General features: G+C 43.3%; 1 protein-coding gene across 1 annotated transcript in view; it reads right to left on the bottom strand.

Moving 5' to 3' along the window:
• The window catches only part of ANGPTL5 (angiopoietin like 5), a 68,671-nt gene that overhangs the window by 18,035 nt on the left and 26,674 nt on the right, over window positions 1-23,962 (bottom strand). Inside the window, exons 3-6 of the mRNA XM_044287676.1 lie at window positions 21,861-21,964; window positions 20,282-20,375; window positions 18,235-18,335; window positions 4,239-4,359 (exon numbers count right to left, since the gene is read on the bottom strand). Of these exons, the coding sequence (XP_044143611.1) occupies window positions 4,239-4,359; window positions 18,235-18,335; window positions 20,282-20,375; window positions 21,861-21,964 (420 nt within the window). The remainder of the gene's footprint in view (window positions 1-4,238; window positions 4,360-18,234; window positions 18,336-20,281; window positions 20,376-21,860; window positions 21,965-23,962) is intronic.

The raw sequence follows: 23,962 nt of genomic DNA, 5'->3' as shown, positions 1-23,962 counted from the left end.
GACGGAACATTTTTCAAAGATTTTTTCCTCTTTGTTTCTTTATTATACCCAGAGAACTGCCTGAATCTCCTAGAGGGACAAATATTTGCCAAATGATTAATACCTCCACAACAAAAACAAACCGTCCCATGCGGGCTGAATCTTCTATTGTCAGAAGCAATCAACCCCAGCTGCATGGGCTCCTGCTCAGAAGGGGCTGACAGCGACTGAGACCCCTGCGCACAGAATGGGACCGCTGCACAGTCCTGGGACCGAGTATGACATGAAGACGCCTGTCAATACGAACGGCCTGAGACATAGCAGAGTCCAAAGAAATAGGCCTTTCATGAAAGGCAAATGCATCTTTCAATCCCTCTGAAAGACCATGGCAAAATTGACTTCGGAGTGCAGCATCATTCCAACCAGTATCAGCTGCCCATCTCCGAAATTCTGAGCAGTATATTTCTGCGGATTGTTTACCCTGGCATAAGAGACGTAGTCTAGACTCCGCCAGAGCAATACGATCCGGATCATCATATATCTGACCCAGGGCTAAAAAGAATTCATCCACTGAACGGAGAGGCCATGCCCCCTCCGGCAGCGAAAAGGCCCAGGACTGAGCGTTACCTCTGAGCAGCGATATAATGATCCCCACCCTCCGTTCCTCATCTCCAGAGGAAAGGGGAAGAAGGCGAAAATGGAGTTTGCAAGCCTCTCTAAAACGCACAAAATTCTCACTACCCCCGGAGAACGTATCCGGGAGCGAGATCTTAGGCTCAGAACAAGCTCCATGAACGCAAGCTGAACCGGTCACTTGAAGCTGAGAAAAAGTCTTACGGAGGTCAGCTACCTCCAATGAAAGACCCTGGAAGAGTTCAGCCAAAAGTGAAACCGAATCCATGCTTAAGACGGTTTTGGCGGCTTATAATGTCACGGAATGTGTACAGGTAACAAGGCAAAACAACATGCATAAATGACTCGCTGGATCCAACAGCTAAGGAACAAAAGGGAGACCCCTGTAGAAGACCTGGCACTTTCCCTGGCTGCTTAGCCTATGCATAGATCCGAATGGTGGAGGTATGCATATCCACGTACCTTGACTAATAACCCCTGAGCACCCTACAATAGTGAGGGGACACGACCACCGGCTCCCTACACCAGACACGGAGGGAGTCAGGGTCACCTGGGATCCAGCAAACAGAAAATAACAGATAACAGTTTAACACTTAACTTTGTAGAGGAGAGGAGAACCAGATGGGCGCACACATACTCCAGGAAGAAATATAAGCCGCCCAGAAAAGCCTTCTGGGGAAGAATTTAAAGGGAAGCAATTAGTCCAACACATGACAGCTGAGAGAGGCTAAGGAGAGGAGGAGCTGAATACCACAACACAGAAACTCAAAGAGGAGGTTCTGAAAGGCCTCTGTCAGAGCTTCTCAGCTGTCTGGTTGTGACAGATTCACCCCCCCTATTGCTGGGCTGACAGCAAATGACCCACAAAACTCTTTAGGGTTCATAGCTCCAGGCCAGAAGGTCACAGGGAGATGGTTCTAGGACCAACGGATCCGCCTGGGTTCTGGCTACAAGTAGAGTCCAAACATGGTACCGTTAGTTGGTTTCTGTGGGGAGATATGTATTTCTCCCCTCCCGGGCATCCTAGCCTAAAACCAGGACTACGTGGACGTTTGGCTTTGCCCCAGGATTGCAAAAAGATCACTGAATTATGCTGGGGATGGACGGACGATTCATATTTCCTTATGAAATGTAGGTGCCAACATGTCTGGGACGTATCATTGATCCTGGCAAGGGCTGATACCTCCTGCTGGGGGTTTTCCTGCAGGATCTGTGTCTGACTGGAGGTGTGGAATGTAACCAAATGTGGCCTGCTAGGGGTTTACTGCTATCTGGCTGCGGCTTTGAAGCAGGGCCCCCCTGTGGAGCTTGATTTCCTCTGCCATCTTTCAGCAAATGGTGGTTGTGAGGACATGGCTGACAGTAAATATTAATCCATATTCCTCACAATGACATTACAGGAAGTAAGAAAGAGCTGCATGGACATGGTCAGGTGACCACAGCCCAGAACGGGAGATAGGAGGAAAAAAAGGGAAAATAAATACATACAGACGTGGACAAAATTGTTGGTACCCTTTGGTCAATGAAAGAAAAAGTCACAATGGTCACAGAAATAACTTTAATCTGACAAAAGTAATAATAAATTAAAATTCTATAAATGTTAACCAATGAAAGTCAGACATTGTTTTTCAACCATGCTTCAACAGAATTATGTAAAAAAATAAACTCATGAAACAGGCATGGACAAAAATGATGGTACCCCTAGAAAACACAGAACATAATGTGACCAAAGGGACATGTTAATTCAAGGTGTGTCCACTAATTAGCATCACAGGTGTCTACAACCTTGTAATCAGCCATTGGGCCTATATATATGGCTCCAGGTAATCACTGTGTTGTTTGGTGATATGGTGTGTACCACACTCGACATGGACCAGAGGAAGCAAAGGAAAGAGCTGTCTCAAGAGATCAGAAAGAAAATTATAGACAAGCATGTTAAAGGTAAAGGCTATAAGACCATCTCCAAGCAACTAGATGTTCCTGTGAGTACAGTTGCACATATTATTCATAAGTTTAAGATCCATGGGACTGTAGCCAACCTCCCTGGACGTGGCCGCAGGAGGAAAATTGATGACAAATCTAAGAGACGGATAATCCGAATGGTAACAAAAGAGCCTAGAAAGACTTCTAAAGAGATTCAAGGTGAACTTCATGCTCAAGGAACATCAGTGTCAGATCGCACCATCCGTCGTTGTTTGAGCCAAAGTGGACTACATGGGAGACGACCAAGGAGGACACCATTGTTGAAAACGAATCATAAAAAAGCAAGACTGGAATATGCCAAACTACATGTTGACAAGCCACAAAGCTTCTGGGAGAATGTCCTGTGGACAGATGAGACAAAAATCGAAGTTTTTGCCAAGGCACATCAGCTGTATGTTCACAGACGAAAAAATGAAGCATATCAAGAAAAGAACACTGTCCCTACTGTGAAACATGGAGGAGGCTCTGTTATGTTCTGGGGCTGCTTTGCTGCGTCTGGCACAGGGTGTCTTGAATCTGTGCAGGGTACAATGAAATCTCAAGACTATCAAGGAATTCTAGAGAGAAATGTACTAGCCAGTGTCAGAAAGCTTGGTCTCAGTCGCAGGTCATGGGTCTTGCAACAGGACAATGACCCAAAACACACCGCTAAAAACACCCAAGAATGGCTAAGAGGAAAAAATTGGACTATTCTAAAGTGGCCTTCTATGAGCCCTGACCTCAATCCTATTGAGCATCTTTGGAAGGAGCTGAAACATGCAGTCTGGAAAAGGCACCCTTCAAACCGGACACAACTGGAGCAGTTTGCTCATGAGGAGTGGGCCAAAATACCTGCTGAGAGGTGCAGATGTCTCATTGACAGTTACAGGAAGCGTTTGATTGCAGTGATTGCCTCAAAAGGTTGCGCAACAAAATATTAAGTTAGGGGTACCATCATTTTTGTCCATGCCTGTTTCATGAGTTTATTTTTTTACATAATTCTGTTGAAGCATGGTTGAAAAACAATGTCTGACTTTCATTGGTTAACATTTATAGAATTTTAATTTATTATTACTTTTGTCAGATTAAAGTTATTTCTGTGACCATTGTGACTTTTTCTTTCATTGACCAAAGGGTACCAACAATTTTGTCCACGTCTGTAGCTAAATTACATCGACCTCCATAAATGATTATTTATTTTACAGGATGTTGCAAACTGGAAAACCTTTTTAATCATGGGAAGGTGAGCCACCATCGCTACCTATAAGTTGTGACTAGAACCTGTGCCACAGTTTTGAGCAACTTTTTAAAACTGTACCTCTGTCTGTGAGAGGAGACTATGTGCACTCCCTCTGAGGCCATACCACCTTGCCTCTGTAAAGTTGACTGTTATCTTATCTGCTGCACCTGGGCTGCATCTTTGACCTTTATTTGCAACTCAGCCTCACCAGACCTCCGCTTGGCATACACATGGATGCAGGGATTTCAAAGAAGGCTCGACATCTTTCAAAGCAAAAAATTTGAATTTGACAAGCCTCTTGGCTCTGGAGCCCCTCACCCTCAGCATTCTTTATTAGGCAATTTACATATGTATCTATGATAAAATTGCAGAAACATTGAGCATAGTATAACACAGAAAAAGATTTATTCAAAGGTTTAATTACCTGAAAGTTCTCCAAATCCATCCATGTAGTCCAGCCAAGTTCTCTGGAAGTCAACAATTCCATCAATTCTCTTCTGAAGAACGGTCCAACCTCCTCCTCTGTAATCCATGTCACAGAAAGCCTACAGAGACACTTCATTAATGAGATGTATCATCTGTATTTTCCTTGATAGCAATTGATTTATAAGTTATCTACATTTCAGGTCATAAGCCACCCTTTGAGCTATCATGTCTAAATAGTTGCAGTTCTGTACTGCCGAGTTTAGAGGAAATACCACCCATGTCCCTAAGTGCCCTGCTCACCAACTTTAAAGGGTTAGGGGACGCTCGCACAATGTCTTTTTAGTCTTAATGGGAGGCCATGCTGCCGTTCATGTGGCTGCGGCTCATGGTCACGACCTTTCTTGGCATGGTTGCAGCTATAAACCTCAGTCTCCCATTGAAAACAATGGGATGCAGATTCTGTATGGCCACCTTGTGACTTTGTGGCACAAAATGCTCACCAAATTCTGCCACCAAAATATGCTGTGTGAATGGGCCCTTACAGGGAACACTGACAGCTATTCAGCGGTAAGCAACATACAGGATGATGTGAAAAGAAGTTGTACAAAGGAAGGGGGCGGCCAAGCTGGACTCTTGCACAAGGGCACAGAACCTTTAGTTATGCCCCTGGTTGGATGAATCACCACCTACCCACACGGAATTTGTAAAAGGGTAACCAATAAAAGAGGGATCTATATAATCAAAGTCACAACATAATGAGGAGTATTGAGGTAAGTTGTAAGATCCTCTTGGGCTGGCTCTGCTTCACCTTATTAATAAAAATCTTTATTTACATGGCGCCAACATATTCAGGGTTTCATGTACAGTCATAAATAACATAGCAACAGACAAGTCAATAATTGGAACAAAAGGAATGAGGGCCTTGCTCGCAAGAGATTACAATCTATGAGGGGAAAGGGGTGACACAAAAGGTAAAAGTTTTGTGCAATGGTCCGGCCATCTTGGGAAAATAAGGGAGTAGATATAAAGCTGCATGAGCTAGTCACCAGCCACTGGTGTAGTGCTTTTGGGTGCATTGGTGCGATGGAGAGTTTGGTGGAGGATCAGGTTCAGGAAATGATAAATGGGCTATATATGGGGAGGAGTTAGATTAGGGGATGTGATAGGTGTGTTTTTAGGGAGCGCCTAAAACTGTTTATACACTGCCGTCCCAAAAAAAAGTCACCACCAAAAAAAAAATAGGGTCACACACTCTAATATTTTGTTGGACCGCCTTTAACTTTGATTAAAGCATGCAATCCCTTGAATTCCCTTTGCATTGTGTGTGTGGAAATGCTCTTACTTTCACTATTAAACATAGCCCTGAGTTCTACTGTTGTTTTTCTTCGATTTCATTTCAAACGTTTAAGTGATCGCCAATCACGATCATCTCCCGCCACATTTCTTCCTCGAATACGATGGGTCCCCACTATCCTTCCAGTTTTTAATAATGCGTTGGACAGTTCTTAACCCAATTTTAGTAGTTTCTGCAATCTCCTTAGATGTTTTTTCTGCTTGATGCATGCCGATGATTTGACCCTTCTCAAACAGACTAACGTTTAAGAAATGAGAAGCAACTCATTGCACCAGTTGGGGTTAAATAGCTTGTTGCCAGCTGAAAAATAATCGCCCATGCAGTAATTATCCAATAGGAGGCTCATAACTATTTGCTTAGTTAAATCCAGGTGGCAATTTTTTGGGGGACAGGCAGTGTATTTGTATATGTGTGATTTAACCAAATTGTTTGAGGTAGAATATTCCAGAGAACTGGTGCAGCTCAGGAGAACACTTAAAGCCACGAGTCAGAAGTTCGGATTATGATAGATGAGGTCGTAAATTGTTTGCAGAGCGTAGAGCACAGTTAGGGTGGTAGACAGAGATGAGGGAGGAGATGTAAGGGGTGCAGCACTGTGAAGAGCTTTGTGGGTGAGAACAAACAGTTTAAATTGGATTCTATAATGTATGGCCAACCAGTGCAATGACTGGCACAGAACGGAGGCATCGGTAGGTGATCCTGGCTTAGACAGATAGGTGACCCTTATTAGACACTTGTATTAGTGTCCCAGTCCCACTTGTGAATTGTGCATAAACCATTTTTCTGTAAGTCTTTAATCCCTTATTTTATCTCCTTCTTATATGCACATCAATATGACACAAGTTAAGGTTGGCCAATGATATATGCTATCTAGGTTCCTTCTTGGACCTGCGGTCTACGGACCTTGATTTCTTCTGCAGTATGTTCTGGACAACTGTAACCAAGGATTTTAATTGGAGCATAGTGTGGCTGGATCCTACATTACCCTGAATTCATTTTGTAGTCCTAAGCTCCTATGAAGTCTGATAGCGCAGGTTCCCATCCAAAGAGGTCTCCTTATCGTTGCAGGATTGGCCAAACAATTTTGATCATAAATTTGCACAGAAAGCCACAAATATTTCTGTAGAGTAGGTATAAGAGTAAGGAAATATAGAATAATTCATATTTTCAATGTTAGCACATGGAGCAGAGTTTGCTATTACATTAACTGTTTGTTTGCATGTCGGCCATGGTAGTGTGCACCGTTCCTTTCATATTGTTTAGAGGTGCTGGTCTAGCTTTGTTTTTGCATGGGACCAGTGTGTATGGACAATGGACCTACAAATAACTATGTGGCACTTGAGTTAGGACTACACCTCCTGCACTTTATTACAACCCCAAATCCAAAGTTGGAACACTGTCAAAATGTAAATAAATGTTAATAAAAACAGAATGCAATGCTTTGCAAATCTTATAGACCCATATTTTATTCCCAATAGATCATAGAACACATATCACATGTTGAAAGTGAGACATTTTACCATTTAATGAAAAAAATTAACTCATTTAGAACTTGATGGCAGCAACGCATCTCAACAAAGCTGGGACAGGGTCATGTCTACCATTGTATATTCCCCTCTTCTTTTAACAAGTCTGCAAACCTCTGGGAAGTGAGGAGACCAACTGTTAGAGTTTTGGGAGAGAAATGTTGTCCCATTCTTCTCTGATGTAGGATTCTGGCTGCTCAACAGTCCTGAGCTTTCTTTGCTATATTTTTTGCTTCGTGATGAGCCAAATGTTTTCTATTGGTGAAAGGTCTGGATGCAGGCAGGCCAGTTCAGCACCCGGCCTCTTCTTCTGTGAAGCCATGCTGTGGTGATGGATGCAGTATGCGGTTTAGGCCTCATGCACACGACCGTTTTTTTTCACGGTCTGCAAAAACGGGGTCCGTGGGTCCGTGATCCGTGACCGTTTTTTCGTCCGTGGGTCTTCCTTGATTTTTGGAGGATCCACGGACATGAAAAAAAAGTCGTTTTGGTGTCCGCCTGGCCGTGCGGAGCCAAACGGATCCGTCCTGAATTACAATGCAAGTCAATGGGGACGGATCCGTTTGATGTTGACACAATATGGTGCCATTTCAAACGGATCCGTCCCCATTGACTTTCAATGTAAAGTCTGGAGTTCTTTTATACCATCGGATTGGAGTTTTCTCCAATCCGATGGTATATTTTAACTTGAAGCGTCCCCATCACCTTGGGAACGCCTCTATGTTAGAATATACTGTCGGATATGAGCTACTTCGTGAACCTCAGATCCGACAGTATATTCTAACACAGAGGCGTTCCCATGGTGATGGGGACGCTTCAGGTTAGAATACACTACAAACTTTGTACAAGACTGCCCCCTGCTGCCTGGCAGCACCCGATCTCTTACTGGGGGATATGATAGCACAATTAACCCCTTTAGGTGCGGCACCTAAAGGGGTTAATTGTACTATCATATTCCCCTGTAAGAGATCAGGGCTGCCAGGCAGCAGGGGGCAGCCCCCCCCTCCCCAGTTTGAATATCGTTGGTGGCACAGTGTGCCCCCACCATCGCCCCCCCCCCTCCCTCCCTCTATTGTATTAAATCGTTGGTGGCACAGTGTGCCAACCACCATCGGCCCCCCTCCCTCCCTCTATTGTATTAAATCGTTGGTGGCACAGTGTGCCAACCACCATCGCCCCCCCCCCTCCCTCTATAGCAGTAACATTGGTGGCAGTGTGCGGTCTCAACAGTAGAAGATTCATACTTACCTGCTTGCTGCTGCGATGTCTGTGTCCGGCCGGGAGCTCCTCCTACTGGTAAGTGAAAGGTCTGTGCGGTGCATTGCTAAAGAACTGTCACTTACCAGTAGGAGGAGCTCCCGGCCGGTCACAGACATCGCAGCAGCAAGCAGGTAAGTATGAATCTTCTACTGTTGAGACCGCACACTGCCACCAATGTTACTGCTATAGAGGGGGGGGGGGGCGATGGTGGTTGGCACACTGTGCCACCAACGATTTAATACAATAGAGGGAGGGAGGGGAGCCGATGGTGGTTGGCACACTGTGCCACCAACGATTTAATACAATAGAGGGAGGGAGGGGGGGCCGATGGTGGTTGGCACACTGTGCCACCAACGATTTAATACAATAGAGGGAGGGAGGGGGGCCGATGGTGGTTGGCACACTGTGCCACCAACGATATTCAAACTGGGGAGGAGGGGGGGGGTCTGCCCCCTGCTGCCTGGCAGCCCTGATCTCTTACAGGGGAATATGATAGTACAATTAACCCCTTTAGGTGCCGCACCTGAAGGGGTTAATTGTGCTATCATATCCCCCTGTAAGAGATCGGGTGCTGCCAGGCAGCAGGGGGCCGTCTTGTACAAAGTTTGCAGTGTATTCTAACTAGAAGCGTCCCCATCACCATGGGAACGCTTCTGTGTTAGAATATACTGTCGGAAATGAGTTTTCACGAAGTGAAAACTTAGATCAGAAAAAGCTTTTATGCAGACGGATCTTCGGATCCGTCTGTATGAAAGCAACCTACGGCCACGGATCACGGACACGGATGCCAATCTTGTGTGCATCCGTGTTCTTTCACGGACCCATTGACTTGAATGGGTCCGTGAACCGTTGTCCGTCAAAAAAATAGGACAGGTCATATTTTTTTGACGGACAGGATACACGGATCACGGCCTCGGCTGCAAAACGGTGCATTTTCCGATTTTTCCACGGACCCATTGAAAGTCAATGGGTCCGCGAAAAAAAACGGAAAACGGCACAACGGCCACGGATGCACACAACGGTCGTGTGCATGAGGCCTTAGCATTGTCTTGCTGAAATATGCAAGGTCTTCTCTGAAGGAGACATTGTGTAAATGGGAGCATTAGTTCTAAAACCTCTATTTACTGTTCAGCATTGATAGTGCCTTTCCATACAGGGAGTGCAGAATTATTAGGCAAGTTGTATTTTTGAGGATTAATTTTATTATTGAACAACCAGCCACGGGCCCATCCATCTGGCCCACCAAGACTCACTCTCATTTCATCAGTCCATAAAACCTTTGAAAAATCAGTCTTGAGATATTTCTTGGCCCAGTCTTGACATTTCAGCTTGTGTGTCTTGTTCAGTGGTAGTAGTCTTTCAGCCTTTCTTACCTTGGCCATGTCTCTGAGTATTGCACACCTTGTGCTTTTGGGCACTCCAGTGATGTTGCAGCTCTGAAATATGGCCAAACTGGTGGCAAGTGGCATCTTGGCAGCTGCACGCTTGACTTTTCTCAGTTCATGGGCAGTTATTTTGCGCCTTGGTTTTTCCACACGCTTCTTGCGACCCTGTTGACTATTTTCAATGAAACGCTTGATTGTTCGATGATCACGCTTCAGAAGCTTTGCAATTTTAAGAGTGCTGCATCCCTCTGCAAGATATCTCACTATTTTTGACTTTTCTGAGCCTGTCAAGTCCTTCTTTTGACCCATTTTGCCAAAGGAAAGGAAGTTGCCTAATAATTATGCACACCTGATATAGGGTGTTGATGTCATTAGACCACACCCCTTCTCATTACAGAGATGCACATCACCTAATATGCTTAATTGGTAGTAGGCTTTCGAACCTATACAGCTTGGAGTAAGACAACATGCATAAAGAGGATGATGTGGTCAAAATACTCATTTGCCTAATAATTCTGCACGTAGTGTATAACTTCTTCTTTTCGTAACAATTTGAACTTGCATTTATGTTCACAGAAATGTTCCTGAGCCCATGCAGTGATTTCCAGTACAGAATCATGCCTGTTTTTAATACAGTGCTGACGCCCTGTATATCACGAGCATCCAATATTGACTGTTGACCTTGTCTCCCTTGCGCACATGGATTTCTCCAGATTCTTTGATGACATTATATACTGTAGATGGTGAGATATTCAAAGTCATTGCAATTTTATGTTGAGGAACATTTCTCTGAAATTGTTCGACAATTTTTAGACACAGTTTTTTTGCAGAAAGTTGAACCTCTGCCCCTCTTTGCATCTGAGAGACTCTGCCTCTCTGTCATGCTCTTTTATACCCATTCATGTGACTTAACAGCAAATTGTTCCACCTGCTGTTTTTTATTAGCACCACTTACTGTTCCAGCCTTTTGTTGCCCCTGTCCCAACTTTTTTGAGATGCATCACTGACATCAAGTTCTAAATGAGTTACATTTTCAACATCTATTCTGTGTTCTATGATCTATTGTGAATACAATATGGGTCTATTTGAATTGCAAATCATTACATTCTGTTCATTATCTTACATGGTGCCTAGTGGCATACCTCAAATAGAGGCAGACCACGCAACTGCTATGGGGCCCCTGGGGAAAAGAGGCTCACACTGAATCAAAGGCCCGCCCCCTAATTAGATTAATTACTGTCCAGCTCCAGTATAGTAAACCTATCATCACTGGAGAAAGGTAAAGGACCTGTGATTATGTCATCACAGGTCCTGTACATCTAGTAAAGGAACTTCACAGAACATGGTGTAGTTCCCAGGTTAGATAGGGGCATCTGCCAGGACTTGTGATGACACAATCATCATCATCATCATCATCACAGGTCCTGTACATATAGTAAAGGAACTGCACAGAGCATCATCACAGGTCCTTCAACCCCCAACAGCATAGAGAAGAACTGCAGGACAAGCTCTACACTGAGACTAGAATGGTGTGGTAAGAAGAGGTTCTCCTCCTTTCTCTTCATTTGGCCCCCATTCCCTATTTTTACTCATATCTCATTCATATATATAGTACTCCAGACAGTTACAACCACTATTACCTCATACAATAACCATAATATATAACTGACCACATATATCTGTAGACACTGCACTATTATACCTTGTACTTCTCACATCAGTACACTACTCTATATATTATATACACATATATACATGCGCAATGCCCGCGCCCTAGGGGTGCTATATGAGTGTAACGGTGGTGATGTGCCAAATGAGGGTAGTAGTACTCACAGTTCAGTTGTCCCCTGGGCCGGTGTGCAGTGGAGGGGAAGAGAGCACTAAATCCTCCGGGGCACTCTCTATTGCAAGGAACACCAGTCAGATGGTGGTTGAGGTGCCCTTGATGGTAATGGGTATTTAAGGTGCTTTGGTGGCTGGGCCTCTGTGTTGTTTGTGACACCAGCACTGTTAGGTGCAAATATTGGTGGTGTAAAAGATGAGGAGTCAGTGGTAATAAAACAATTAAACTTTTACTTGAATCTCCTGTCTTCAGGTAGTCAAAGGTAGTCAATACAGTTCATTTAGATGGCAAAGTTGATAATCCCAATAATAGCCACTGTAATCCTATAACAGGCTTGGCAATTGTACTTTTAGGAGTTTCCTTCTCTCTATATTTGTCTATGTTCTAGCACTCAGGTAGTGAATACTGATGAGCGAGCACGCTCGGCCAAATACCTGTTCGGCTCGAGCATCGCTATGCTCGGCAGATCCGAGTGCTCGGCTGAATAATTTGGGTACTCGAATACAATTTAATATAATGGAAGTCAATGGGAGAACACCAGGCACCCCCTGCTCGGAAGAGAAGAGGGTGTCTGGTTCATAAAAAAAGGTTAGAAATTGATGGTAACCCCATCAAAAAGGATTGGCAACAGCATTAAGAGGATAGCTGGATGCATCTTAGACTCCTATTATGTATGACATACAATAGACAACCACACAAAGGCTATATGCCAAAAGCCAGGTATGTACAAGCCATCCATCTATCCATCCATGAGACAGATAACAGCAAGCATACCTTACAATGGCAGCCTTGTGCACTATGAAATATTCCAAACCAGCTCTCATTTGACTGAGAACCAGTAAACCTCAAAGTTATTTTGCATCTGTTGGATGGCTTGGGTGGAACTGCACACCTAGATCAATATCATTAGGGCGACAAAAAGTTTTCCGATTGTCCTAACATAATTTTCAATAACCTTTCTATACAGTTTTGTCATGTAAAAACGAATTTGCATAAACATGGGCATATGGGAAAGACATGCAAATGAGCAGAATCTAACTTGTTTTTCAGCTGTCATAAGACTATGAAAACCAATAGATGACGCTATTGAGTTATGAATAGCGCCCTCTATTGGTTTTACAGTCTTATGACAAGACAAATATTCTTGTCAGAAGACTATGAAACCAATAGAGGGCGCTATTGAGTTATAAACAGCACCCTCTATTGGTTTCACAGTCTTATGACAAGACAAATACTCTTGTCAGAAGACTATGAAACCAATAGAAGGCGCTGTTCATAACTCAATAGCACCCTCTATTGGTTTCATAGTCATCTGACAAGAATATTAGACTGAGTCTTATGACAAGCTTATTAGTGTAGCCTTTTGCATGGAAAATTTGCGATTAGAATATTCTACACTAGGATGATATCTAACACTAGGAAAGCTGGGTAAAAACTTGCGATCTACAATGAGTTATTACCCAGCTTTTCCAGTGTCAGATATTATCACTGACTTACTACATAATTATTACATAATTATGTAGTAAGTCAGTGATTCATAATTATTACATAATATTCGCTATATTGCTATATGTTAGTTTTTTAGAATATTACGAATATTCTAAAAAACAAATATATAGCAATATAGCGAATATTATGTAATAATTATGTAGTAAGTCAGTGATAATATCTGACACTGGAAAATCTGGGTAATAACTCAGTGTAGATCACAAGTTATTACCCAGCTTTCCCAGTGTCAGATTTTATCACTGAGTTATTACCCAGCTTTCCAAGTGTCAGATATCATCCTAATGTAGATCGCGAATATTCTAATCGCGAATATTCTAATCGCGAGTTTTTCATGCAAAAGGCTACACTTACAAGCTTGTCATAAGACTCAGTCTAATATTCTTGTAAGAAGACTATGAAACCAATAGAGGGTTATCCTCTTAAAGCGAGCACACGAATATAGCAATGTGTTCGGGCTGAACACCCGAATACTTTGGTGCTCGCTCATCACTAGTACTGAATATAATAGGTCTCCTTACTTTATGTTGAGCAATCCAATAAGGGCGTTCTCCCTCGTGGCTGACAAACTCTCTGCTACATTATTTGATGCAGGATGCTCTCCTGAAATATTCAGGTTCACTATGTCCCAGAAGGTATTTAGTGAAAAAGGATAATTCTGCGTAATAATCCTCCGGTTGTGTCCAGGTACCTTTAAGTTCCTCCCGGTCACTGGTGCTTGTGAAGGCCACTGGCTAAAGTAGCTCTCACCTTAACTAGACTTCCTCTATATTCAGACATAGACTCGCTGTTCTGTGCTATGCTGCTGGAATCTGTACTTCTTGCTCCCTTGACCTGGCCAGAGCCAAGGGGCTAACATGGCAGCTACATGATGGAGTAGAGCTGGACTGCTCCTCTCCTAACTCCTCTCAGACATACACTCACTGACTAACTTACTTCCTATTTCCTGTTCTAGCTAAATGAGGATAGCACCACCTAGGGGTGAAGGGTTGGAATGACACCCTACCAGCCTGCAATTGGGATATACAGGGTTAATGCATAAATATATTACATTGGCAAATAACACAGTGGGACACTGCGCATGTACATACATACACTGCATCTGTTATACCGTATAATAGATGCAGTATTCCCAACAGTGTACTAATATGTGAGGTATACAAGGTATAATAGATGCAGTGTGTACAGGTATATAGTATATACAGCAGGGTAGTGATATGTGAGGTATGAGGTATAATAGATGCAGTGTGTACAGGTATATAGTATATACAGCAGTGTACTGATATGTGAGGTATGAGGTATATTAGATGCAGTGTGTACAGATACAGTATATAGTATATACAGCAGGGTTCTGATATGTGAAGTACAAGGTATAATAGATGCAGTGTGTACAGATATATAGTATATACAGCAGTGTACTGATATGTGAGGTATGATCTGTAATTTATACCTCATACTTCACATATCAGTACACTGCTGTATATAGTGGCCAGGAATGGGTAGTGGGAGGGGCTATGAATGGAGCATGAGGAGCCCAATTTAGATTCTTTCTATGGGGCCCAGTGATTTCTATGAACGCCCCTGACAGTGCCCCACATTTTTTATTTTGGTACTGGCACCCTTTTATCAAGCTGGAAACACATCCACATCTGTATGAGCAAATCAGAAGACATCCAGAAGGTTTGCCATGTTAGACACCTTGAAATGTTCCCGGACGTCTGATGTAATATGCTGGCACCAGGATTCACAGCAAGAGAACTCAGCAAGTTTACGAGACTGAGAGAACAGAACGTATGATGTGCTCCTCTGGTATATAAATTACAACTCTATACAAGGCTACCTTATTATTGAACTTTCCTGGTCCATCATAACTTAAAGGGAAGCTATCGCCATGAAAATGCAGTACAATCTGCAGACAGCATGTTATAGAGCAGGAGGAGCTGAGCAGATTGCTATCTAGTTTTATGGGAAAATTCTGTATTATTTGTAATTTATTCATGCTCTTTCTATACTTAGGAGTCCCTGTATGTACACTTACACAGGGAAGGCTGCCAATCACAGAGTAGGACTGCCCACAGGACTCCTAAGTATAGAGAGTGCAGAGGTTTACATAAAATACAAGTTAGGACAGGTTCACATCAGCATTATAAGTTCCGTTATTGCTTTCCGTTATAACGGAAAATAACAGGCGGGCGCCATCTTTAAAGTCCTGACCGCCAACGTATATAGCTGTATGGCAGTCGGGAAGGGGTTCATTTCTGAGCCAACCTACATGTATTTGATATTTTTCACAGGACAGATGTCACGACCATGGTCATGGTCGTGACTCCTGTAACCGCAGGCAGTTGCCTGCGGTCTTGGTTGTGTTGTCAATCACAGGTGAGGGCTGAAGTATGTTGCCTCACCTGTGGTTGCCGCTGGCAACATTTTTATGTGGCAGCTTGCTGTTTGTGTATGTGGTTGCACCTGGCTACCTGTCTTTGTAGGTGTGCCTTTTATGTGTTTGGTGTGCACGAGGTTTAGGTGTGTGCACTGTGACACTTCCCTTTACTGGGGGCTGCCCGTGGCAACGTGTTGTATATTGTACATGTGGTGGCAGTGTCTCAGCCTTTTGGCTGACTCCCAGGACATAGTTGCCACGCATGTCGTTGCCGGCGGTAACAGCTCCAGTGTGTTTGTGTGTGTATTCCCCTTTAAGTGGTTTCACTTCCCTGGTTGGTGTTGGAAGGGTTAATTCCCTTTCCTGTGTGTGTCTGTGTGGGTGTGGCCACTTTGGGCTATAAAGCCACTTTGGAGACCTGAAGCTGAGGGGGTTCTTCAGCCATGCTTTGCTGTAGACATCCTCCTGGTAATTAACCATCTGCCAGTGGGGGCCACCCTTGTGGTCATAAGTTATGTCACACATGATGTTATGAAGGTGTGTTTTTGGTATGCATGTTTATTGCAGCTTATTGTCCTGTGTATGGTGTGTTGTGTGGTGTGTGCTGTGTCCGTGTGTGTTCTTTGGACAGCAGCGCGTCTGCATGGGTTCCAGGCTTTGTGTCTGTGGCAGGTAGGTGCTATACTTGTTGCATTTACCTGCCATTGCCATAAGTTGTTTATGTTTCCCCTTTATTGTAGCCTGGCCTGTGAGACTCCTGTTCCTCTGTGCCTAGGAGGAACAGGTCGTCTTACCCTGCTCCTAGTTGAGGGCAACCCTGAGGGCTAGTAGGGACTTCAAGGTTCCGGAGTATGAGCCCTCCTACCATCAGGGTCGGCTCATACAGCTAGGAGCCAGGGTCAGAGTTAGGGATATGATAGGAGGTGACCTGCTCCCTGATCTCTGTCCTGGCCTTGTAGCGACTCCACCTTCTGGCATCGCACGGCTGAGGGTTTTTCCCATCCTCAGCCGTGACAACAGATTAGATCTTTCTTTTATGCCATTAGATGACGGATATAATGTTTAAAGAAAATTGAAGGATAAACTGTGAAAATTATGAAAACATTAATATTTTCCTTTCGTATCATTTTTTATCTAACTGCAAAATAGATGCTACTTGTGTACCACAAGACTTCGAAGGACTGGAGCACATTGTGTAGGCTTATTTTTCTATTGATGGTTCTATGGCACCGTACTGCCAGAAGAGATGTTGTACAGTGCCAAAACATTAGAAACTCCTTCAAAGTGACAATTTTTTCAATGTTGGGGGAATTTGGACATTTTAAGCTTTTGAGTTTTGAAAAAAAAAAAGTGCATGCTTTTTTTTATCGTTTATGCACAAAAAAGCTACACTAAATATACTTAAAACAAATACCTATATTTTTTAGTTTTTTTGATAGAAAAAATGTGTGTACATTTGTATATTCTACACCCTATTACTACTGCTAAAAGTAATATATTTTTAATTTTTTTATGAAAGAAAACGGGAAAAAGTGAGTGTAAGTGTGTATACATCGTCTGCTATACTTTTTCTAAAACTAATAACTAGAGATATAACTTTTTATGTATTTATATTTTTTTAATGAAAAAAGTGAATTAATCCCCCACCCACCCACACACAGCCAGGGTAGGAAAGAGTTAATACACAGACAGCATTATCACAGCTAACTTTACAACCAGCAGGGGTCACGCTCACATTAAGAATCTTAGCTGAGAGAACCCCTGCTGACCTTTTCCATCCCCTTACAGCCTGTCACAGGGATCAGATCCCCGGAGACCACTTCGGCTGATCTCCAGGATCTTCACTTGTGACCGCAGCTGACTGATGACAGCACAGTCACTGCGATCTGCAGCGTCATGCAGCTGACAGATCATAACGTAATACGTTTTATATGGCGGGTTACAGTTAACAGCTTACTGCCTTGATATATAAAGTCATGTGGCGGTAAGCAAGTGGTTAAAAAAATGTCTGTGTATTTCCAGAAACAGCGCCACACTGGGCTGAGTCTGGTATTCCCACTCAGCTACACTGCAGTAAATTGGGCTTCACCATATCATACACAACTTGTGGACAGGTGTGGCACTACTTTTGGAAAAAAGCAGCCAATTTCTTCTAACCTTGGATAAGGCTGTATTCACACGTCCGCAATGTGTTTTGCGGATACACGGAGACACGGATCCGCAAAACACGGAAAGCGGCAATGTGCTTTCCGCATTTTGCGGACCGCACATTGCTGACATAATAGAATATGCCTGTTCTTGTCCGCAATTGCGGACAAGAATAGGACATGTTCTATTTTTTTGCGGAAACGGAAGCACGGATGCGGAAGTGCGGATCCGCAAATGTGGATGCAGACAGCACATTCCGTCCCCATAGAGAATGAATGGGTCCGCACCCTTTCCGCAAAATTGCGGAAAGGATGCGGACCCATTTTGCGGACGTGTGAATGGAGCCTAACTCCTTTAAGATTTTCATGACATTGTTTGCCATTTATAGCGATTCAAATTCCCACAGTAGATAAAACATCCTGTAACATACTACACGCAGTCAGCAGTTCGGTCAATGCGAGGGCTGAGATAGCTCTTTTTGTATGAGAAGGTCTGGATTCAATTTCATGATTAATCGTGTGCGACCCGAGCTGTATGTCTCCTACACATCACACTGAGCAGAACATAGGGCTGTCTGTTCTTAGGTGATTACCTCAAAAGGGAAGTGAGTTCCTTCTGGCTGGATGATGTATATCCCACTTGGAGTTTTTGAATTTGTTCCAAAATTTTCCTTAATATCAGTGCAATCGAATCCTGAGAGAAACAGAAGGGAAAGGTCTCTGCGTTACAAGTAGTAGCCAAGAAAATCAGTAATGCAATGTCCTTACCGTCTCACATCGATCGGAAAGTGTAACCTTCGGCACCAAGGCTTGTGACCATGACAAGTCAGGGACAATGCTGGTATTCTCTTATGGAGGAGTGTAAAATGTATACTGTGTATCTGGACAAAAAACTCTGCATTGGAATCCATCGATTTTGGTGCGGATTGAGCCACAGATTTCACTGCTTGCATTAAAATGAATAAAATCTGCAGTGAAAATCCATGGACTTTCCTCAACAGATAGGGCACGCTGCAAATCTGAAAATCCACAACATGTGTAAAACCCTATTCACTAAGATTGTACTGAAGTTTGCTGTGGAATTTCAGGGCAGAGTCAGCAAGCAAACGTCCAGAATGTGATGTGTGAACTCAGCCTTACCGTATGTTTAAATGATGGGATATTTTCCAATGTGTATTTTCCGGAAAGGAGATCTAAAGCACTGCTTCAAATTTCTGTTGCTGAGCCGTGGAGTGCAGTTTGCACGTCAATGGATCCTCACAAGGATTAGCTCCATTTTTAGTTCATGTGGCTAAACCTTATGGGGGTCATTTCTAAAGCCCGGCCTCTACATAACTTTGGCGCATCCAGCGCCAGTTTAAATGTAAGCCAGCTTCCTTGCTGTAGCAGACTGCGGCACAGCTAACCGTGGTGCTGCCATCTGCGCCTGAAATAATATAGGCGTATTTCAGTATAATAAATGACTGTTTTTTGCTCCCAAATATGCAACATGCCACTTATTTCTGTATTCAATTAGAAAAAATATTTTCCTATGCATGTCAATAGGGTCGTTGAAAGCCTGTCTACATGCATCCAATGTCTAACTAAACAATTAAAAGACAAAGGGGGTCATTTATAACAAAATATACGCCACTTTTTGGCATATTTAAGGCTCAGATTTTGCAGCAAAACACCTTTGTGATGCGCCTTTGCCCATGTACGCCACTTACCACTTTTTTTGCCAGTTCTGAGAAAAAGTAGGCATAGCGTTGATAGGGAAGGGGGTGGGCCAGCAGGCCCATCTGATTCGTCATTTACTACGCACGTTTTTGACGTAGAAATGACTTAAATGTACGTCAGCAAGTGAGCTGGCGTAGATTTAGGCAAGTTGCACAGCCACCGGTGAAGCGCCTAAGTTAGGGCTCATGCACACTAACATATTTTCTTTCCGTGTCCGTTCTGGTTTTTTTACCATTCGTTTCAATGGGTCCGCAAAAAAAAACGGAAGGTACTCCGTGTGCATTCCGTTTCCGTATGTCTGTATTTCCTTTCCGCAAAAAAAATAGAACATGTTCTATTATTGTCCGCATTACGGACAAGGATAGTACTGTTCTATTAGGGGCCAGCTGTTCCGTTCCGCAGAATACGGAATGCACACGGACGTCATCAGTATTTTTTGTGGATCCGTTTTTTGCGGACCGCAAAATACATACGGTCGTGTGCATGAGGCCTTATGTAGAGGCCAGCGCCCTGTGCAATGAGATGACTGCTGAGAAGTGATCTCTACAGAACAGTGGGTGTCAGTCTATTCTGAAGCTCAGCAGTCAGTGTAAAAACTGCAAGATTTCAGGATTATTTGTTTAGAAGAAATGTTTATCAGAGACGTTGCTTTAGGCTCTGCTCACATCCGTGTTGTGGTTTTTGTTATAAATGGAAACCACTGCACTGTGCCAGGTCCATTAAATGCTGGATGCTGGCAGTGCTCAGCGGACCTTAACTGAAAATAGGTCCAACAAGTTCCACCGAGATGTCCCCTGAAAAAGGCAAAAACTACGAAGGGACCCTGACAGACCCCACTATAAGTCAATGGGTCTTTCAGACACCACAGAGATTGGCTTTTGACTCATCCCATAGACCCTTATATATAACTAATATTCTTACCGTGTGTCTGAATGGGTCTATTAAGAAAAGGATCTGAGTGTTTTTTCAAGACTTCTGCATTCAAAAGAAGAACCTTATTGGTTAGTTCACGCACCTATAGGTAATAATGGAAATATTAAGCACACCGTTACAGTATGTTATAATACAAGCTAGATACAAGATTGGTGATATGAGAACAGATGATATATTGCTGTACTGATTAATTAAGCATAATAAATACAAGATAATAAAGGCTATGGACACTTTTGCACAGTTTTTTTTATTAATCTTTTGCTTTCTAAGTGAAAAATAAGCAAGTTTCTAATCAGCATTCATTATAAATCTCCTACAGTTTTTCTGCTGCAGAGTCTGTCCAACTCTATACATATCTGGCTGTCCTGCTGCTTCTGACATAGATCTCACAGCACACTGGTGATGTTGTTGATGGCTCTCTCTGCTCTCCCCCTACCTTCTCTCCAAGTTAGACATAGCAATAAGTATGGGGAGGATGTTGCAAATGGCATATCAGAGTGTGGATAGGCAGCAAAGCATCCAAGTATTCAGTGCGGAGAAGTTACACAAGCCGTACTGTATCTTTGTGTAGACAGGGAAGAGAAGACTCACATAGCAGTCCGCAGAGGAAAGGGGTAATGAGTTTATTGGGAAGAGAGAATTCATGCAGATTCTGCAAGGAGAGGGGGAATCACACAATCCTCAGTGTCTGCAAAAGTTGAGGGGATCCCTAGTGGATTGCAGAAGGAAAAACCAGTCCAGGAATGAAGGTGCGATGATACATGAGAGCAAGTGAAGGCAGCATCATGCTGGAGACACAGACCTCACATCCAGCTAAGAAGCGTACTACATAGGAAAATTCTGAAATTAGTGGCTTATCTAACTGTATATCAGGGAGTCTGAATAATGAAGACTGCACACCGAAACTTATTTCAACTCAAGTGAGCAACTAAAATATGCAAAAATCTTACAAGGGGTTATGCATATTGGATAATCTCTTTTTGTTAAAAATGTTAGCCAAATAAAAAAGTTCCATAAGTTGCTAGCACCCCCACTGGCCAGCTTTCATTTGCAGTGAAACCTGGCAGCAAATGCCAATATAGGTGAAATTAAAGGGGTTGTCTCAGCTTAGACATTGGCGATATGCCACCAATGTCAGATAGATATCTTCAGAATGGAACCTTTGAAGTAAACGAAGGGCATCCGTGCATGCACAGCCAGCCTCCATTCGTTCCTATGGGAGTTTCAAAAATAGCTGAACGCTGGCTCGGCTATTTCCAGCAGTCCCATAGAGGTGAATCGACAGGTGGCTCTCTCTGTTCATTTCTATGGGACTTCTGAAAATAGTTGAGCCCTCTTGCCTAGCTATTTTTGGAACTCCCATACAAATGAATAGAGAGCCCCCTGCACATGTCAGGTGTGCTCTGCTTCACTTTCAGGGGCCTGCTCTGGAGATAGGTGCGGGTCCCAGAGGTGGGTAAGATTTGTGATCTCCAATATGATCAAAACCAACCAAGCATCGGTCGTCCATGAGCTTAACAAACAGGGAAACCACAACTCAAAACTCACAAGACAGAAGTATTTGCACCTGATTTGAGAGGAAATCCAGAGATTTTTGGTGATCCTCCATCATGTTCTTCAACATATTCTTTGTACTTCTTGCATAAGAAATAAGAGAGTGTTGCAGATTCCCTGAAGTGAAATAATATTTAGTTCCATATGTTATTGCTGTGATTTATATGTGAAGAATCATTTATAAACAATCTGAAAATTAAACGGATATTTCCATCTAATTAAGTCTTATTTTTTTCTATGATCAGTGGGGTCAGACATCTGGAACCCCCACTGATCCTGAGAATCAAAGGGTTCGTAGCGTTAAACTAGCGCAGCATAATCTTCCTTGCACGGCGGTTTTCCTTGCACGGTAGCGCTCGCAGCCATCACGTTGAGCAGAGACCTGCAGTCTGCTCCACACACATACACATGTGGACAAGTGTTGGTACCCACAATGGTCACTGAAATAACTTGACAAAAGTAATAATAATTAAAACGTTACTGAAAATCAGCTAATAGAAAACACATTTTGAATTGTGGTTCAACAGAATAATACAAAATAAATAAAAAATAATGAAACTGGCGTGGACAAAAATCATTGCACCCCTAGAAAGGACTGAAAATAGTTTGACCATAGGGACATGTTAAGGTGTGTCTTGTAATTAGCATCACAGTTGTCTTCAAACTTGTAATCAGTCAGTCTGCCTATTTAAAGGGTGAAAAGTAGTCATTGAGCTGTTTGGTATCATGGTGTGTCCCACACTGAACATGGACCGAAGAAAGCTAAGAAGAGAGTTGTCTCATGAAATTAGAAAGAAAACGATAGACAAACGTATTAAAGATTAAGGCTATAAGGGCATCTCCAAACAGCTTGATGTTCCTCTTACTACACTTCCACATATTATTCAGAAGTTTAGGGTCTACAGGACTGTAGCCAATCTACCTGGACATTGCCGCAAGAGAAAAATTGATGACAAATTGAGGTGACGGATAATAAAAATGTTACCAAAGAGCCCAGAACAACTTCCAAAGAGATTAGAGGTGAGCTCCATCGCTGTCTTAGCCAAAGCAAATCATAAAAAAGCTAGACTGGAATTTGTCAAAATGCATATTGACAAGCCACAAAGCTTCTGGGAGAATGTCCTTTGGACAGATGAGACAAAAGATAGATGAGACTGGAGCTTTTTGGAAAGTCACATCAGCTGTATGTTCGCAGATGCAAAATGAACCATAGAAAGAAAAGACAATTGTACTTACTGTGAAACATGGAGGAGGCTCGGTTATGTTTTGGGGCTGCTTTGCTGAATCTAGCACAGAGTGTCTTGACTTTGTGCCGGGTACAATGAAATCTCAAGACTATCAAGGCATTCTGTGTTGCGTCCGTTTTTCACTGAAGACTGATCTTTGGAAATTGATTTTCAGCTGAGCAACGTCAGTGAATTACGGATGACACATGGATGGTAAAAACGGACACACGGACCAACCACAGATCCTTCACGGACATCTTCCCAGATGAAACACGTAAGCTTTTTTTTCACGGATTTGACACTGACATGGAAATGTGAATGAGGCCTGAGAGTCACAGAAATCACCTGATTGCAGTGATTGCCTCAAAATATTAAGTTAAAGGGGTTGTCCAGGTTCAGAGCTGAACCCGGACATACCCTTATTTTCACCCCGGCAGCCCTCCTGAGCCTGGCATCGGAGCATCTCATGCTCCGATGCGCTCCCGTGCCCTGCGCTAGATCGCGCAGGGCACAGGCTCTTGTGTTTACAATAACACACTGCCGGGCGGTAACTTCCGCCCAGCAGTGTGTTCGGTGACGTCACCGGCTCTGAGGGGCGGGCTTTAGCTCTGCCCTAGCCGTTTTACTGGCTAGGGCAGAGCCAAATCCCGCCCATCAGTGCCGGTGACGTCACCGGGGTTCCTGTCAGCCCCATAGAGAGCCCCGGTACGTCACCGGAACTCAGAAAAATGCCTTTGCCCTGTGCAATTTAGCGCAGGGCAAAGGAGAGCATCGGAGCATGAACTGCTCCGATGCTCATGTCAGGGGGGCTGCCGGGGTGAAAATGGAGGGATGTCCAGGTTCAGCTCTGAACCTGGACAACCCCTTTAAGGCTACCATCATTTTTGTC

The sequence above is a fragment of the Bufo gargarizans genome, chromosome 3, assembly GCF_014858855.1.
Source record: "Bufo gargarizans isolate SCDJY-AF-19 chromosome 3, ASM1485885v1, whole genome shotgun sequence".
In the NCBI taxonomy this organism is placed as follows: Eukaryota; Metazoa; Chordata; class Amphibia; order Anura; family Bufonidae; genus Bufo; species Bufo gargarizans.
Note: the sequence above shows the minus strand (reverse complement) of the source record. Positions and strands in the feature narration are given on the sequence as shown.